The 19,947-nt window shown below is 39.6% G+C and overlaps 1 protein-coding gene across 2 annotated transcripts in view; it reads right to left on the reverse strand.

Annotated features, from left to right (window-relative positions):
* The window catches only part of n4bp1 (nedd4 binding protein 1), a 41,910-nt gene that overhangs the window by 1,514 nt on the left and 20,449 nt on the right, over window positions 1-19,947 (reverse strand). The window contains exons 8-12 of one of the 2 annotated variants that reach the window (XR_004104151.2): window positions 17,104-17,234; window positions 16,702-16,798; window positions 14,404-14,511; window positions 12,441-12,542; window positions 10,208-11,107 (exon numbers count right to left, since the gene is read on the reverse strand). Coding sequence is in view for 1 of the 2 variants with exons in the window: in XM_031294815.2 (XP_031150675.1) it covers window positions 10,732-11,107; window positions 12,441-12,542; window positions 14,404-14,511; window positions 16,702-16,798; window positions 17,104-17,234 (814 nt within the window). In the remaining variant the exon portion in view is untranslated. Of the gene's footprint in view, window positions 1-9,766; window positions 11,108-12,440; window positions 12,543-14,403; window positions 14,512-16,701; window positions 16,799-17,103; window positions 17,235-19,947 lie in introns of those variants that run through there. The other variant, XM_031294815.2, reaches the window with a different exon arrangement.

Below are 19,947 nucleotides of genomic sequence, written 5' to 3' on the forward strand. Positions count from 1 at the left end.
CAAAACGAGGTGGCTAACCGTAGCATGCTAGCGCTAGCATGCTAGCTCGTTCTGACTTGCAAAACACTGCTGCAATACAAACTAGTTCACCATAATCTACAATAGAACTACTTACATGTCCCTATTCTGCAGGTATTCCATGCAAAGTTGGAAGTGTGCCCTCAAAGTCTCCCGGCTAATCCTGCCTTGTACTACTGAAGTTGTAGAAACAAACAGCTAGCTAGATGATGTGATCTTACCTAGCTACTGCGCATGTGAGACTGCCAACAAAGATGTTACAGCAGTGAGAAGTCTCACTCTGTAGCTAAAACAGAGACCTGCACACAGGGTGAAAAGAGGAGCTGCAGCAATGTGCAGTACAACAAAAATATGGTGTTTTTTGAAAATTAAACTATGTAAACCTATTCTGGTACAACCTCAAAATACAGTTATGAACTTGAAAATGAGCATAATATGGTCACTTTAAAAGTTTAAAAGTGGGAAACGGTTCAAAAAGAGAATCCTCAGTCTACTAAAAAAATATATATAGGCCTACTACCATTTGACCCTACCGGCTGAATATTTTACTTTCTTTTTTGTTTTCACAATATATAGAGAAAAGGAAAGCTGTATTTTTTGCAATGTGGCTGTAGGACACGAGGTGGAATGCAGGGGAATGCTAGTTTGTCAAAGACCCTTCACAACCAAACAGATGTTTTCAGTTACTCCGGCTCATTAGCCCTCGCCTCTGCACAGGTTTAGGTTGGGTGGAGCTCAGAGTTTCCCGATGAACTAAATGTGCGTAAAAAAAGAAAGAAAAGAAAAGCAAAAGGAAAGGTTGTCCTGCCCTAACAGGTGAAACAAACCAAACAGGAGAGTCGGGGACGTGTTATCCAGGCCCAGTTTATACATGGCACACCCACTGTTTGTGGTGCTTTTAAGCACACACAAACTTATAGGACAAGGAAGCATTTGAAATGCACAAGCTTCAGTGTGGTGTGCAGAGGGCCACAGGTTTGGAATGAGGTTGAATACACTACAAAAATGTCTTTGTCTGTGTCTGTTTAACCCTCCTGTTGTCCTCGGGTCAAATTTCATCCATTTTCAAAACATTTGGGTTTCTTTCAACCTAATTGTCAAAGAAAATAACGTGGATGGTTCCGTTCTTCACAAGTAAAATAAATCAGTTCAGTGCTTTCATTGAATTTGGGTGTTTTATTCAATTTGATAGCATTTGGAAAAAAAAAAAAAAAAAGACAAAAGAACGTTGAAAAAAGTGCCAAAAATGTCAGAAAAAGCTTTAAAAATTAAAAAAAAGTTAAAAAGTAAAAACAAAATTGTGACAAAAGTGACAAGTGTTCGAAAAACAAAAACAAAAAAAGAAGTTTTAATTTAAAAGTGTCCTGCCACACAAATGAAATATGTTAGGTCCATATGTGTTTCTGTTATGTCGTGAATGTGAAAATGAACTGCTACCTCCTCTGTCAGCTCTAGCCACTGAAAGAGAAATCAGGCCAATTACAAAAGCTGGTCAGTCTGACGTGGTGTTGCCTGAGCTCATTACTATTCATGAGCTCGCCCAGTTGCGCTGGGTAAAGGGTGCTGATAGCCAGGCTCTCATTGGCTAGCTGTTAGCCAATCAGAGTCAAGCAGCTTAGCGCGTTAAATATTAATGAGAACTGGCACAAATCGAGCTGAGTCTTCCTGCAGGCTTTCTATACCACGCTAGAATGGCTTGAAACAAGGTAACCAAGCCATTTTATTCCACAAATTCTTTTTACAGAGTCCATGGTAGAATTTCAGACATTAACCACAAAGTAATGAAATACGTGTGGCAGGGCACCTTTAAAATGTTTACCCAGAAAAACTAAAAGTTGAATGGTCGACGGGAAGACAACACAAGGGTTAAAAAGAGAAAACAGTTACTACCAAAATATGTTAAAGCTTGAATAGCCTGTTCTAAACACCTGGGGACTTTTAAATAGTCACTCTCAATTAATTTATTTTTTCTTTTTTTCTACTGAAATACTTACCTGCTTTATTGCTTGCTTCTTGCATCTTATATTTGACCAGTCCTTAGATGGGTGGACTAAATGTTTTGGAACCACTTAGGTAGAGTTAGGGTAGTTATGGTTTCTCTTTTCTTTTTCTTTTTGTGTAGGTTGTAAATGTTATTGTACAATACATGTTTACTTTTGTAATCCAAACAATATGATTATATATATAGAATGTCTATCATTTGCTAGTGTCTTGGCCCCTTTACAAATGCTTTGAACAGCTTACCAGGGTGTCCCATTTCACACATCTGCATCATGTCTTATGATTGTACTTGTCTTTTAACTTTTGTGAATACATTGTGAATTGTGAATAAAGGGACACCTCCTTTTTAAATATACAGTAGAAGAAGGAGGACAATGAAAGCCACGAATGAGTGGATCGAATGAACAAACGCCTCCCTCTGCTGTCAGATTTGAGCATTTCATTCTCTGGCGATAATCATGTGACAGTAGCCTCTTTCCGATCAAGTAGTTACAGGAACGTAGTTATAAGAACAGTCCACTTCTAAACAGTTCTACTAACTATTCTCCCCCAAAACCGGTTTTTCCATTTGCATTTGCACTGGCCAAGTGGCCATAGGAACTGGTAGGAGAGGTAAGGGAGTGACGCAAGCATGGCAACGGTCTTTATAGGATCCTCATAATGGAGTTTGAACGGCGGTGTTTAAAGACTAGGCTGGAGTACTTAACAGAGAAACACAGAAGATGAAGGCTCTAGCGTAATATGATCCTAATTAATATGATGGAAGGAAGACAGAAGAGCAGAGCGCAACAGGCGAACAAAACGACGGGTACGTTTAACTAGCATTAACAATTAGCTGGTTGAATGCGTTATGTTTGTCTTATGAGTTAGCATACGTAGGCGAATTGCAACAGACAGTGAAGAATATATACTGTTTGTGTTTCAGACGTTGCCTGGTCACTAAGGGTTCCTATGCGGGAAAAGGGAAAAGACCCTGCCCTGAAGTAGGAGCTGAAAGAGTTACTGGAACTGTGGTCAGAGGAATTTACCGTAATTTTAGAAAAATTCTAGAAACTGCAAAAATGGTGACACATTTAAATGGTTTTAAAACAGTATCGTGACTAAACTATGACATAAACCAGTCTGTGATTCACTCAACATCCTTTGATCTTCACTATTAGTCAAAATAATTAATAATTTCTGCTTTTCTAACTCAAAAATTAGGTATAATGTCATATAAATTTGGTTTATTGATCATGAATTTAAAAATAAAACGTTGAACCATTGACTGACTGACCGACCGACCAACAGACAGACAGACAGATACATAGATAGATAGATAGATAGATAGATACATATATATATATATATATATATATATATATATATATATATATATATATATATATATATATATAGATAGATAGATAGATAGATAGATAGATACATATATATATATAGATAGATAGATAGATAGATAGATAGATAGATAGATAGATAGATAGACATATAGACAGACAGATAGATAGATAGATAGATAGATAGATAGATAGATAGATAGATAGATTTTTCTGTTACAAGCAGCAAGTTACTTGGACATACACACATACTCACTCACACACATACAGAAACAATACAAGAAATATACTAAAAATAATAAATGAGATTAAAAAATAAATAAAATAAAATAAGATAGCAAAGATAAAAAATGATATATATATATATATAATAAAATATGTATAATATGAAATATAAAGTAACCAGTGTGCAAGTAGCAAATTCATTCACAGGCAAAAATTTTATTTTTTGATTTAGGAGGGTAGTGGTGTGTAAAAAGTACTGCTCCCACCAATCACATATAGGTAGAGCATATTCAAATCCATTGCATTAACCAGGTTTTAGTCTTGTTTGATGTAGCTGACTGTTGAAACCCATCCGTTCAAAATCATTTATAATCAAGTATCAAGGTGGTAAAACAATCAAAAAACTAAGGGCGTTTTCACACATACCTCATTTGGTCCGGACTTTCAGACTTTTCAGTTTGATCCGAACCAAAATTACAGGTGTGAAACCTCCCCCGGACCACGGTCCGGATCAAAAGACCAAATTTTGGTCCGACCAAAAGAGGTGGTCTCGGTCCGGACCAAACTGAACCATGGTCCGGTTCGTTTACAGTGTGAAAGCATTTTTTGGATGGTTCGGACTTTCGGACCAAATAGAAGAAGCTCTGGCAGGCTCTCCTTGTGTTACAAGACCGGGGAAACTCCTTTAAGGAATAGCTCGGTGCTTAGTGCTTAGGCTACATGAGAGAGTGAGAGTGACGGTGAATGCGCTCAGAGCAGACAGCTGTCGGCTATCAGAGCTGAGAATGCATCAGCATTTTATTTGTTAAGTGGTAGTAAATGTACAGTGTAGGTTTCCGTTTGTCTCTGAATAAATTCTCCAGAAAGTTCCAGTGTCTTGCTTCTCAACATCACAACAAAACAAAAAGAGCCGCGGCCGTATGGGAGAGCAGCAGTCAGCTGAAAAAACTCCGACACAGAGAGAGGATACGAGAGGACGGGGAAGCCCGTCTACAAACCAATCAATTATAAGTATCTGGAGACGCAGCTCACGTATGTGATGACGGCAGGACGTAGTTTTGTCACGTATAGATCTTTAGTGCGCTTGCATAACTGCAGTGTGAAACCAAAACTTACCGGATCAAATGTAGACAATGTAACAAAAACATGAACCTTGGTCCGGACCTTGGTTCGGACTTTCATGTGTGAAAACGCCCTAAGTATATTTTATTTGAAGTCTATAGGACCCCAATCAGGACATTAGTATGGACTTGGGGGGAAAATTTGTTAAAATGCCATGTTTAAATTTGTGAAAACCACCATTTTGGTCTAAACTGCTCCTTGCCTAAAAGGGATTATCCTACACAAATATATTCCTCGTGAAAAACTGACCACAAAAGAGAACACAGAACCTTAAACGCACCATGGCAACTTATTCAGAGGGCTTTGGCTTTGTAAAGAAACATTCTCTATTCTTAGCACACTACAACTGAAGCAGATTGTAAACAGTGAGCTTTAATAGAATTTCACACTGTATTAACACTGGTCACAAAAGATGTGCCATGTAAAAAATCTAATTGATTTGTCAAGCAATCCTTGTCAAGCATTGTTTTTCAATTAGATTTTTTTAACCCTCCTGTTGTCCTCGGGTCAAATTTGACCCATTTTCAAAAAGTTTCTGTATCAGAAATTTGGGTTTCTTTCAACCAAATTGTCAAAAATAAATAACGTGGATGGCTCCGTACAACTCTCTTCACAAGTAAATGTAATGATCAGTTCACTACTTTCATTGAATTTGGGTGTATTAAGTCAATTTTATAGCATTTGAAAACTTTTTTTTAATAAAAGAACGTCAGATAAAGTGCCGAAAAAAACCATCAGAAAAAGTGACAAAATTGTCAAAAAAGACGACCAAAACACTGAAAAAAAATTACATTTTTACACAGTGTGTTTTTTGAAAATTAAACCATGTAAACCAGCCCTGGTATAACCTCAAAATACAATTATGAAACTGAAAATGAGCATAATATGGCCACTTTAAAACCTTTACAGTATTTAGATAGCACCTCGACCTGCTTTATTATCTAAAAAGACATGGAAATCTGACTTTTTACAGTATGGTACTTTTATTGCTTTGTGTAAAGCTCTTTAAATTCCCCTGTTGCTAAAATATGCTATATAAATACACTCGCCTTGCCTTGCCTTTGTGGCCCTCACCTGATTGGCTAATGCCCCTGCATGGTCCTCTTGCCCCCTCTTCCACATGGTTAAATAAAATTATTATTTATTTATGTATTGACTTATACTTTTGGCTTTTATGATAACCTTTTACTATATTTTGGGGCTCTACACCTATGCTGAATACAGTATGTATTGTATTGTAATTTACTCTGAAATTAAATAGATCAAGTTAGAGTTTGAAATATCCATCCATGTGTTGATTTCTTCTTTTGCAGTGGAGAATAGTGAAAAAAGATGTAGTCGTGTTATTTTTTTTGAAATGCCTGCTGGGATATGATGGCATCCTGATTCATTATCTCTACAATCTACAATCCACTTCTGTGCACTATTCTGCCTCGCCCAATGTGAGGTCACAGATGATATATATACAGTATATACTGTAAGACATCTGGTAAAGCCAGAAGTTGTAAAGTGAACGAGCGAAAACATTACTGCAGCGGCCATATCTTAATGCACGCTGACCCCTAGTGGATAATCTGCAGAAGTACCGCTGTGCTGTCAAAGCACATAATCAATAATTCAGGTTGATTTCAATCTGATGCGGAAGCAGAACCTACGTAAAATAATGTTTTATTATTATTCTTTTAAAGACTTTTTTTGGGGGGCTTTTCCCTTTATTATGAAGTGACAGTGGATAGACATGAAAGGGGGAGAGATGAGGCATGACACGCAGCAAATGGCAGCAGGTCGGATTCGAACCCGCGCCGCTGCAGGACTCAGCCTACATGGGGCGAACGCACTTACTGGGTGACCTAGAGGTTTCCCCTGTTAAGGCTTTATTAATGCTTTGGAAAAGTAAAAGGGCTTCCATACAATGCAATTAATGTTGTATGGGGACTCTTTTTTTTTAATAGCAATAAGGCCCAAAGTGTATCTTGAATCTTAACTTATAACTCATTTTACCGGGAGCCCAAATATCTACACTGCAACTAAACACAAAGCATAACCACACGTGGATGTTGCACTGTGCAAACACAAACACATGCACAGTGACATTAGGGTGGGATGTTCAATAGGTAACATCCATTTCTACACTTCTCTTCTTCATTCTGATGCGCTTGCATCAGAATGCCTGTAGCTCTCTGTTGGCCTGACTGGGGTGTAGACTGCTATCTGCCTCTGTTACACACAGGCTCACAAGCTGCTGTAGTAAACAGAGAGTCTGAACCATTCTTAGTATTCTAGGACTCTGTGAACATGTACAAGGGGATGCATATTGCCATTTACATATGTTCTGTCAATATAGGTTACATCAGTTGTAGGGGTGGCAGTAGCTCAGTCTGAAGGGAGTTGGATGCCGGTTCATCTCCTCTTGAGCAAGTCACCGAACCAGGGCTGCAACAAACGATTATTTTCATAGTCGATTAATCTGTTGATTTTTTTTCTCGATTAATCGATTAGTTGTTTGGTCTCTAAAATGTCAGAAAATGGTGAAACATGTGGATCAGTGTTTCCCCAAAAGCCCAAGATGACGTCCTCAAATGTCTTGTTTTGTCCACAACTCAAAAAATACTCAGTTTACTGTCACAGAGGAGAGAAGAAACTAGAAAAATATTCACATTTAAGAAGCTGGAATCAAAGAATTTTTACTTTTGTCTTAAAAAAATTACTCAAACCGACTAATCGATTTTCAAAATAGTAGGCGATTAATTTAAGAGTTGACAACTAATCGATTAATCTTTGCAGCTCTACACCGAACCCCCAACTGCTCGGTGCGCCAGTCCATCGACAGCTGCAGCGCCCTCACACTGACATCTCTCTATTAGAGCATGTACAGGTACTGAGCATATGTGTGTGTGTGTATTTCAGGCCTGTGTGTAGTGTGTAATAACAGAATGAAAACATTGTAAAACATTGTAATTTCCCTTGCGGGATTAATGAAGTATAAATTATTCAGTCCCTCCAGAAAAACGCGATTATGCGATCGCATAATTCAATGCATAATCAGCCAGAGTCCGCTTATATTTATGCGGGGCCCGCATTTTTTCAAATACACCACACTTTCGCCGCATAAATTGCCGTTTTCCACACAAAATATGCGGGGCTTGCATGATTTCATAATCCCCTGCATTTTCATTGCAAAAAAGTCACATATATCTTAGCAGAAAGTTGAAAGATGTTGCGTTAACTTCACACAAGAGCAGCCATTTTCCCCTGTTGCCATGGGAACGTTATGAAGTGACGTAATTACGCGACGTGAACATCATCGAAAAGCTGCAAACCCCGTGATGAAGCCATGACGAAACCGCAGTTTTTGCAAGTTCCCGCAATTTTGGCAAGTTCCTGTAATTTCATTGCCTAAAATTGCATAAATATCCCGCATATTCCATTGCATTTTTTAAGAAAACGTGCCGCATAATCAAGGCTGTTTGCCCACAACAATCACAAAAAAACTCTGCATTTTTCTGGAAGGACTGAGTAATATTATCAGAAGGACTAATGTTATGGGTTAGGGTAAGAGACAGGACTCCACACGCTGCTCTCCTGTAACTCTAGCAGCAAAATAAAAGTTAAAAGTGAAGTAAAGCAAAATGTGAATAAACACTAAGCAAAGTCACGCAAAACAAAGTTGTATGGGGACTGCCGCATTTATTTTGTTTTTCCACATACATTAAACCATATGTGCACCGTAGCCCAAAATGCTTGTATTTACAAAAAAAAAAAAAAAAAAAAATCGATACACACGAAAGAATTATAATACAACAAAAGTGGAAATCCTTCAGTAATCCTTACAACAGAGCAAGTACGAACAAAATGATTTTGACCCCTTGTAAAAGGTTTTTGTGCAGAGATTCTTTTTGTTTCTTACAAGGAGATAAAGTGTTTGTATATTACAAAACTCAGATGCATGTCAAATATGCAAGCTGCGGCCCCACATTCTCTGGGTGTAGGAGGGTAAAAAAACAAAACAAGCTTTCTGACGATTCATCAATGAAACCTTGTTTTACACACTACACAATTATTACCTTCAGTGCATTAATAAATTCAGCTATTAAACACTAATTACAAATGTAACTTAGGTATATCATGTCATCTTTGCAAAATGTTTCTTCCGGTGAGCAAACGCATGGATTGTGATTTGAAATTTAAGTCGGGGTCACTTAACTCTATCAACAAAGGATGAATCCAAACTCTTGTAGTGTAGTGGACTGACGTGCATATCGCCGAAAGATCCGAGGCGGGTATTTCACAGAGCATCTTAGAACAAAATGCTGATGTAGAACTAGTGACTGCAGCCTCCTGAAAACGCAGTTAACAGCGCATCTAACTGGAACAACCGATGCCGGGAACCGATTCAACCAAATGTTCAAATCCTCGTCTAGATATACAGTATCAGAGCAGCAAATTCAGTTTCAGCACCCGAGTTCTCCTGCAGCTTTGCAGTGATCGTTTCAAACACGGCAAGGCTTGAGAAGCAACAGAGCTACCAGAGAAGGTGTCTCCAATGACAGAGAAGTGGTGGTACTCAAATACACTCAAACTTCCTTCTGATTATTGAGCCAATTTCTGTCAAACAAAAGGCATTTTAAAGTAAATCATTATTAATGCGAACAAAGATTTGACTGAAAAAGAATGATCCTTTAAAAAAAAAAAGAAAACCCAAAAAACCAAACACTTTTTATACGTTAGTTGCTATTGTTTTGACATTTTTGGAAGAATTAGTAAAAGTAGTTGAAAAAAAGCATTATTTGGATTCAGCCAGGCAATCATTTCTGGAGTAAAGGCAAGGATATACCGGTAAGATTTTAAAGGGATCGAGATGGGCAGCACTGCTTTAATAAGAGCAATGGATTGAGATTAATTCAGCCTAATTCAGCCTGTGTGTGTGTGTGTGTGTGTGTGTGTGTGTGTGTGTGTGTGTGTGTGTGTGTATATATATATATATATATATATATATATATATGTGTGTGTGTATATATATATATATATATATATATATATATATATATATATATATATATATATATATGTGTGTGTTAGGTATAATACATATCTGACGTGTCTGAAATAATTTGAAAACTACACAGTTATAACTGCCCATCTATATAGCTTCTAAATCTTGACCTTACACATGCCTAAAGGTGTTTCTTCTTTAATGTGGTTAGCTGCAAAACTGAAAGTAAAGTTGTGTCTACTATGCCAATACGGCTTTTGGGGATTTGTACCCAACATTAACGGTCACTAACAGTGATTTTATGATGCTAAAGCTAGTGATCTCATCATGCTTCCTCAAAGTACACTGACAAGAAAATGGGGGGGGGGGAAACCCAGTGGTACTCCTGTCGACGACTCCAGACTGCTGAAACTACTCACTGACATTGAGTTCAAGAGCCTGGTACTGCCTATCAGTGAATTCCCTGTTACAGAACAAGTGTATAACTAATATGTTGAAAACATAAAAACACACAAATGATATCCATAAAAAGCTCAGAGCTTGTATGTTCAGAGTGTTAGAGTCTGATGGTAAACGCTGGAGCCAGACCGCCACCAGTGGGACCAGTTCACTGTTGTTGCTCCGAAACATTTTCTCCCACATTCAAGGAACATCTGGATTGTTGTCAGGGACCTGCAACAACGTATGACCATCTGAACAATATAGACTTTGCTGCTTGACAAATATGGCAATTTGTAAACATTTTGGTTCTGTAGACACCAGAGTTGTTCACCTTAATCGATTTCAGAGCAAAAGAGGAGGAGGGGGGGGGGAGATCATTAAAAAAATATTTTTTGCCAATAGCAGCTCGTTTGATGATCAGTCTTTGTGTATAAATTATATTCAAATCAAAATCAAACTTCCCATGCCCTCCAGGCTGGAAGAAATGGTAAAATAAATTATTTTGATGCGTGACATGTATATTCTTGCATATGTACTGTGTGTGTGTGTGTGTGTGTGTGTGTGTCTGCTGATTCTCCGGGCTGAGCCAGTCATCTATCCCAGCAGCAGGCCAGACAGGGCGTTCAGGTCTCTCATGTACGGGTTGTCGCTGAGGATGCGGTCGATCCGTTGCTTCTGGTCGGGGAAGATGTCGTACAGCTTCCTCTTGAGCTCGGACGTTTCCCCCGGCGACCGCTGGGGAGGGGGCGAGGGCGAGGGGGAAGGGGAACGGCGGGGCGGGTGCCACTCGGGTGGACCCGAGTGGGGCCAGTGCGCAGTGGAGTGGGGCATCAGGGAGGTAGGGGGCCGGGGCGTGGGGGCGGGGGTCCGGGGAGCCGAATGGAGGGCCTGGACGTAAACCGGCTGCTGCGGCTGGAAGGACGGCCGGAAGTCTGGGGGTCTCAGAGGGAGGGTAGTGGCTGGAGCCATCCTGAGAGGAAGAAATAGAGTGGAGACAAGTGTGAAAAGGTCAGCCATGTACTGCCATGTATTCATACTTTTAAAGACGTAGCTCTTTTTAAATCTAAACTCAAAACTTATTTATTTAGGATGGCTTTTAATACATACTATACCATGGTCTGGGTGAATACTCAATTTTGATTGGCTGCAGGGTGTCCATAAAAAAGTGTTATCAGACATATCTATGTATCTATATAGGACTGTTTACCGTTTTCAATGAATGCCCTACATTAAAAGAAAAAGGAAATGTGAATCTGTTATTTCCAACAGTGTGGTGCTTCAGTGCCTCGTCCTCTTAACACCACAGGATGGCGCTAACACACAAGCTGCAAGAAGTAAGTTGCACTAACTGTCTTACGCACGTACCTGGTTACGCCTGAGGGTGTGACTAATACCTGGAACAATCATTCCAGTCCCATAAGGTTCTTATTTATTGTTTTTTCTGTAACCCTTTTTAATGGACACCCTGCAGCCAATCAGAATCCTGGGTTGACCCGGACCATGGTACAAGTGGTTTTATTCTTGGTCCTTGATGTAAAGCACTTTGGATACCTGCTGGTTGCTGTAAACCACTACAATTTACAGCAACCAGCTGTTACAAAAACACAAACTAAATTAGTGCTGTGTATTGGCAAGAATCTGGCGATATGATACGTATCACGATACATGGGTCACGATTCAATATATTGCAATATATTTCGATACTGTGCGTAAGGCGATATATTGGGATTTTTTAAGTATAATTTTAGAAAAACTAATATTTAAAAAAAGACATGATGTTCATAAAAGTCAAAGAAGTTTACTTTAGGTAAACAATTCAGCACACAGAAAATCAAACTACCAGTTTGGGATTGTGGTTCACAGGTTCTTAGTGAGCTAATGTTTATATGTTAAAGTAGGCCAAAGTTCAGCCATAGCTACATTGTTAGCTTCTAGCACTGCTAGGCACTGTTAGGCAAGGACACTAGTGGTGCGTCTCAGCATAGCCATCTAGCGGTAGGGGGTTTAAACACAACATAAACGTGAACCTTACATGAATATTTCTGAACGTTTTAAATAATAATAATAATAATAATAATAATAATAATAATAATAATAATAAAAAAACGATATTTCCTTTTGAAAATCGATACAGTATTGCAAAATAAAATATTGCGAAACTCAAGTGTTTCGATTTTTTCTTACACCCCTAATATAAATAAATGCTGACTGATTGATTGATTGATTGAGCACAAGCGGCAACAATAGCTCAACATTTATTAAGTCACCGTACGTATTCCCACACATCTGCAGGCAAAACATACCTGTTGTCTTTACACAGGAAGAGGTCCAGATGAGGTCCGTTTTTCCCAAGAGGGTCATCAGGGATCATGAAGTGGTCCTCCACAAATGTAAACTGAAGCAACCTATTAGTGAAAAGGAAAGAAATATGACTATTTTATAATACAATACAAATGTTGGCTTTAGATAGTAAGGGCACAGGATGAGGGACTTTGTATTTTCTTAATCTGAACTCCTCTCCGTCTATGACCAGATTAGTGTAAGATCTGAGCTGTTTTTAAAGTGGAAAATTACAGGGCCATGAATTTGCAATCTTGCTATTGCGAGAAATATGTTTTTAAATCCTCATAACAGTATTAAAGGTCCCATGGCATGAAAATGTCACTTTATGAGTTTTTTTTTTCTTTTTCTTTGAACATTAATATGAGTTCCTCCAGCCTGCCTATGGTCCCCCAGTGGCTAGAAATGGTGATAGGTGTAAACCGAGCCCTGGGTATCGTGCTCTGCCTTTGAGAAAATGAAAGCTCAGATGGGCCAATCAGGAATCTTCCCTTTATGACATCATAAGGGGAAAGGTTACCTCCCCTTTCTCTGCTTTGCCCGCCCAGAGAATTTGGCCCACCCATGAGAAAGAGAGAGACATCATGGCTTGAAAACAAGTGAAGCATGGCAGTTGGTCAAGGCCACACCCCCACCCTCCACCTTCCCCCCCCCCCCTCTCTCCTCCTCAATAGCATTTAAAGCTACAGACATAGAAATGGCACATCCTAAGGAAAGTTCATTGTGGGACTGGCTCTAGTGGCTGTAATTCTGCACCAAGGCTGAATTTTGGGAATTAGACTTCAGATACAGTATTAGGGGACCACTAAGGTCTATATAAAAGAGACTTCAGATACAGTATTAGGGGACCACTAAGGTCTATATAAAAGAGACTTCAGATACAGTATTAGGGGACCACTAAGGTCTATATAAAAGCATCCAAAAAGCAGCATATCATAGGACCTTTAAGGCAAAATTGTATTAAAACAGAAGAATTGCAATATACAAAAGTATATTAACATCTACAGTATTTGTTTAGCACTTAACCGTCTTGTCAGTGCTTACTCCCAGGCTGTATATAGCACCAAACACGCTCTGTCAATTCAAATGTTAGCAAACCATTTCACAGCTTCAACCTTAAAAGGGACAGTTTGGATATTTTCATGTGGGGTTGTATGAGGTACTTAACCATAGTCATTGTACAGTATAGAGCTGTACTCTACCTGGCCTGGCTCCATTTAGGACATAAAAGGCCCTCAAAAACATTCAATAACCAAATATCAACTGATACAGGAATGATTTACCTACCAAATTAAAACCACTGCGCTAAGAATACTGCATGCAAGTGTTGAACCTACACTGTCCAGTTTTAGTGTAGTTTTTTTTTTTTAACACTGGATTAAAACTTTATGTAAAGCATTTATCTCATTGATGAGTTCCTACACATTGTGATTACCGGTGAATTCTATTAACAACTGCATTCTCCTGGTCTCCTGTAGTTCCTCGAATCAACTCCGAGGGAGTTGCTCTAATTGTCCTAGCAATATTACCATTCTCAGAATAGAAAAAAACTAAATGAACCTGCCAAAAATTATAGTTGTAATTTGTGATCTTGAAAAGGCAAGATATTTATGTAGGTTTTTTTTGTATTTTATTTGAACTTAAACAAAAATCAATCTTCTATTAGCATTAGGTGTGTACATCAAGTCAAACATTACTAACCCCCCCTGTGAATGTTACTTTGCCCTTGAGGTTCTGTTTGTTCTTCTTTTACTTAAAGAATGTTGTTAAATCGAATTAAACTGGCAGTAAATGGACACTACACCCTTAACATTTGTCATCCAGCTGGCAGTCTGCCTCCATGGGACTTTCCACTATCATGTTGGGTAATGGAACATATACTAAGTGAATGACTGACTGAGCTGTGTATAGGTAACACACAATCACCTCTCTTGAATGATCTTGCGCCAGGTGTCCGAGGTATTGACAAAGTCCCTCAGGTTGTCATTGGTTACGATGATCCCGTCTGTTTTTTCTGCTAGGTGGAGCAGGAACCTAACAGAGAGAGAATATAGATTAGACACTGTGGATTTTCCCTGCGTTTAAAAGGTCAGATTAAGCTGGTTCCCAGCTGGGCCGCTGCAGCTCACAGAGGGGAATCCACCGGCAGAGGAACACCTTGAATGCTGAGTTTATTTTAAAGTCAATTCATTTTCACTAACCACAAACACAAATAAACACCTAATCCATCTGTGAGAACGGATATAGTTGCTGGTCAATCTTAAGTTGCTGAGAGATGTGGCTTTCTAAACTCACTTCATCTGGCCTAAACACCAAAACAGAGCAGTTCTTGCAGTATTTTAAATCATTATAGAACACTTTTTTTCTAGACATCTGTTGAAGCTGTCCTCTAGTGAGGCTACATTTACATTGCTACGTTTTGGTTTAAAAAGCCAATATTCTTTTGCTACGTTTACACCTCGCATTCACACTGCTCTGGCGTTTCAGAGCCCCAAAAAAACGGAGACATTTGAAAACACTTCCGACCCCGTTTTGATTTGGAATCGCCGTGGTTGTGTTGCAGTCTCAACGGCCGCAAACAGAGACCTTTGGCTACACGGACGCCAACGTCTCGCTGTCTGATTGGGTCTCGTTCTCTGAGACTAAGCTACTAACGTTACCATGGCAACTACCAGCAACAGGCGGAGTGTACATGCTGCCTCCTATTTGCCCGGCACGCACTTGCCCAGTATATGAGAATGTTGATGAAACGTGCGGTCTGGCCGTGTTAGTGTAAACAGAGATTAGTTCTTCTACGGGAGCTAAAAACACTTTAGGAGTTTGCTTATGGCTCTAGTGTTAATTTCATCATACGAGACAAGACTAAATATGTTCGTCAACAAACTTTTTTTCCATGACGAGACGATGACAAGACTGCACCAATGCCCAAAAACGCTGACTACGACTAAATTAACATGCATTACTGTTGATGAAAAAAAGACGAGACTAAAATGTGTTGCATAAAATAAAAACTAAGATAAAATATCTCTTCATGTTCGTCTACAACCGTCTTTTTCATCATGAGATAGAATATACAGCTATTACGCCTTCAAAATATTTCGAATGAGTTCGTGCTGTTGTTGCCAGCCTCTGGCAACACGAAACAACGTGGAGCAAGAACACAACACCCATAGACTGTAACGAACACCAGAGATTTCTGCCAGAGCGCCGACGACATGTAGAAGGAAGAGGCTCGATATTTGGTCGCATTTTACATACCATGATATTGTATTTTAGGCCTACAGTACAGTAGGCATATTCTTTTCAGTTTTTCTGGGTATACTTATTTTATTTCTGCTCTGAACAGGAAACTGAGACACAAGGCAACCAAAAAACGTTTTGAAAACCTTTGTAACTTGTCAGTCGGAGTCTGTTGGGCCCCAGCTTTTGAATTGTGTTGGTTCAAAATAAAATACTCTTCAGAACAAGTTCATCATTTGTGAATGTGTCTCTTAAATCAGAGAACCAGACGCGTTCAACAAAGTTGCATTCAACAAAAATCATTCAACAAGTGTATTTTGTCAGGTAATTACGACATTTAACCAATATTTGAGATGTGTGAAACACTATTTGACTGAAATGGTTATCAGGAATAATCTCAGAAATGATTTGTTATTTAAAAAAAAAGACTAAAATGTCTTGACTAAAACGTGACTAAGATATATTGAGTTTTCTTTTGACTAAAACTAGATTAAAATGACGAGACTTTTAGTCGACTAAAACTTGACTAACAAAAAAAGATATGTGAATGACTAAATATGACTAAAACTAACAAGGACATTTGGCCTAAGACTAAGACTAAATTAAAAACAGGTGACAAAATTAACACTATATGGCTCAAAACTCAGCTTAAAAACCAAAACGTAGCAATGTAAATGTAGCCTTAGTGAGCTTACTCATCTCTATTATGAAAATGCAGTATGACTGTAGTTGGAAATGGGTGCGGTAAGTGTTTAAAATGTTAGATATTTGCGTAGGAGGAGAAAAGTTGGTAATGGAACTGAAATGCGCAGAGATAACTGAGTTCCCCCACTGCTCTACGACTCAATCTCTCGTGTCTAAACAACTCTGTCTGCGTGGTTTTCAGTCGAGAAATAAAGCATTCAAGATTGGTGGACTCTCTCCTCAAAGATGTCTAGTAAAGTTTAAGACTGTGTGTGTGTGTGTGTGTGTGTGTGTGTGTACCTGTCGTCGTGTGAGGATATCCTCTGGCCACACACCTCTCTGGAGGGAGTGAAGGAGAGCAGTCTCAGGTCTTCTAGCTGGTTTAAAAAATGTTGCTCTGCAATAAAAAAATAACAATTGTATTAATATTACATGATAATAAAATAGAAAAGCAAAAAAAAAAAAACCCGCGCACACCTATTGTTCAGGTCCTGCATGCTCAAACATGCACGCATATTATACGGGTTATAAAAAAAGGTCTGTAACCTTTTTAAAACCCTTAAAGCTGAAAGTCAGCACTTCAACCTGCTAATCACTCTTTCATTAGAAATACAATGTGACAGCAAAGAACCCAAATAATGAGAAACATATCACTGTTCTATTACTTGACTGCCCTGTACACACGTGGACACACACGAGTACCTGTTGTGAGTCGGTCTCTCTTCTGACGCCACTGGGGGACAAATACGGTGATCTCCCTGTGGCCCCGCCTCCAAAAGGTCTCCACAGCCAGCGCTATTCCTCGACAGGAGAAGAACCGATGAAGACCATGACTGGAGAGATGGGGAGGAAAAGAAGAGGGACACAGTGAGATCAAGGAGCATGTGGAGAAATCAGTGATACGCTTCAGTTTGCAATGTCTGAACTACTGAGGTCCACGACTGATGAGCAGCGTCTCCAGTGATACGACTTGGCATGGTAAAAGCTTTATCAGTAAGGAGAAACGAGGCTGTATATTAAAGCCGGGGTAGGCTCTAGGGGTGCAACGGTACATAGACCTGGATCAATATATATCGCTTCAATGATCAGCGATCCAATATCATTGATGCAAAGTGAAAATATTGATACACATCTGTGGTTTCAATGGTGTCTCTGGCAACAGAAGTAATGGCAAACCTGGCAGTTATTTTGGTAGTACTCAATACAAAACAGCACGCACACACACACACACACACACACACACACAATCAGCTGACCCAGATTGTTGGTGGTGACGTATACCACGTCGTCAGACAGCTGTAATACAACAAATGGGTCGCTAGGACAGAAAACCACAAAACAACACAAACGACAACAAACATGAGAAACTCCCTGAGAGCAGCCCGTCTCACCGAGCAGGAAGCTGGCTGCTGCTGCTACAAGCCACACTCAAAACACTAGAATGACTTGTTTTTAGAGTATTTATTCTTTATTTGATGGTCTCACGTATGTGTGTGTTAAAGGAAATTCTGCCTCATTACTACGCTTCAAAACCATTGATCATCACCTAATAAATCAATAGAGCAGACATTCAACCTTTTTTTTTTTTTATGCTGGGGGAATCCGTTTGTAAACAAGATTATTTTCAGGAAAAAACTCTGTGTCAAATTTGAAATTACAGTTGCAGTACATGAAGAGTTTGGTAATCATTTAGCAGCAGAAACACATGGCTGTGGCAACACCCTGTGTTCTTCAACAGTTTCATTTTGACGCAACCCGAGACTGAATGAGTGAGACTGACGAGACTCATGATGCCTTAAGAATGGAGCTTCTGCTCGCTCTTCGTTTTTCCTTGTCACGTGTATGTCTGTCTGTACTGGTAACTTCCCTGTGCACTGGGTTACGATCTTGATAATCAATCTGGCCTCACCATGAGCTGTGGTGAAGCACAGACGCACAGGAGCAGTCTGTGTGGCTGCTTGTTACACACAGTGGTGTGACACAAAATATTTAGCAGGTCTCCAGCAAAGTGACGTAGGTCTGGCAACAAAAAAAAAACAACGGTACCCCTGGCACAACCCCCCCCCCCCCCGATCTATTTCCCTAAACTGTCATAGCACATGTAACTGAGCACACACACACACAATCACGTTGTCTGTATGTCTGTGTTTGTAATGCCATGTCAAGGTAGAGAGCACACACACACAAACGTTTGTTTCACTATCTTTGTGGGGACCCGTCATTGACATAATGCATTCCCTAGCCCCTTACCCTAACCTTAACCATCACAACTAAATGCCTAACCTTAACCCTTACCCTCACCCTAACCATAACCTAATTCTAACCCTAATCCTAAAACCAAGTCTTAACCCTCAAACAGCCCTTTAACCTGGTGGGGTCCAGCATTTTGGGCCCCACAAGGCTGTGCAGACCTCACAAGTATACTGTATTCCCCGGTTTTTGGACCCCACGAATATAGTAAAACAAAAACACACAGACACACAGACACACAGACACACAGACACACAGACACACACACACACACACACACACACACACACACACACACACACACACACACACACACACAATTATTTTCAGCTTGCAGTCACAGCTGCAATGCAAACTCAGGGGAAGTTCCACCGATTGCTGAAAGAGAAGGTGATGAAGGACTCGACAGCAGGAAGACATAATGCATGCAGTACAATCACGGTGGAAACCCAGGTGTAACCTGACAAGTGAAAACATCTTGGAACTCATATGGATACGTTTACATAAGCTAATAACCTCTTTCAAACCTGCACCAGGGACATCATCATCAAATAAGCAAACAAAAAACTACAAATCACTGGATAAAAAGATCCAGGAAAATGTTTAGAACATCTTGTTGTCTGGAGTACTGTGGTTTTAACAGGCTATCAGACTTAGAACTGTGTGTCTCACTTTGCATTACCTCATAAAAACAATAATGAATACATCTTTTCGTTCATCCTGTATGACAGATGTCGAGTCAGAGGTGACCTGTGCTTACTTCTGGAAAGGAGGGAGGAAGGGCGAAAGGATTAGGAGGAGGGAGGGAGAGTCGGAGTCACACAAAGCGTGAAAGGAAGTGGTTGCAAAAATTAGTTCATCCGGGATGAAGACTGTGACGACACATCATTAGAAAGTGAGGAAGAGAAAAAAAAAGAAAGAAGCTGCACTCTATCCTGCCTTTGTTGCACAATAACTGGATAAAACAGAAACTACAGACACAGATTTTTACGAGAAAAGGCCTTTCTTCCCCAAAACACCCCCGTAGTGCTCCCCCACTAATAAATCGTGTTGTTACAACTGCTTTCGCTCGGCCGGGTTCACACTCACACTCTCACACACACACACACACACACACACACACACACACACACACACACACACACACACACACTCTCACTCTCACACACACACACACACACACACACACACACACACACACACACACACACACACACAAAAGTGATGAGTAACAACACTGTATATGCGTGGGCTACGTTTTGGTGCACCTACACAATAAGAGTTGTAAGCTGCGAC

Source organism: Sander lucioperca, chromosome 7, assembly GCF_008315115.2.
Source record: "Sander lucioperca isolate FBNREF2018 chromosome 7, SLUC_FBN_1.2, whole genome shotgun sequence".
Lineage (NCBI taxonomy): Eukaryota > Metazoa > Chordata > Actinopteri > Perciformes > Percidae > Sander > Sander lucioperca.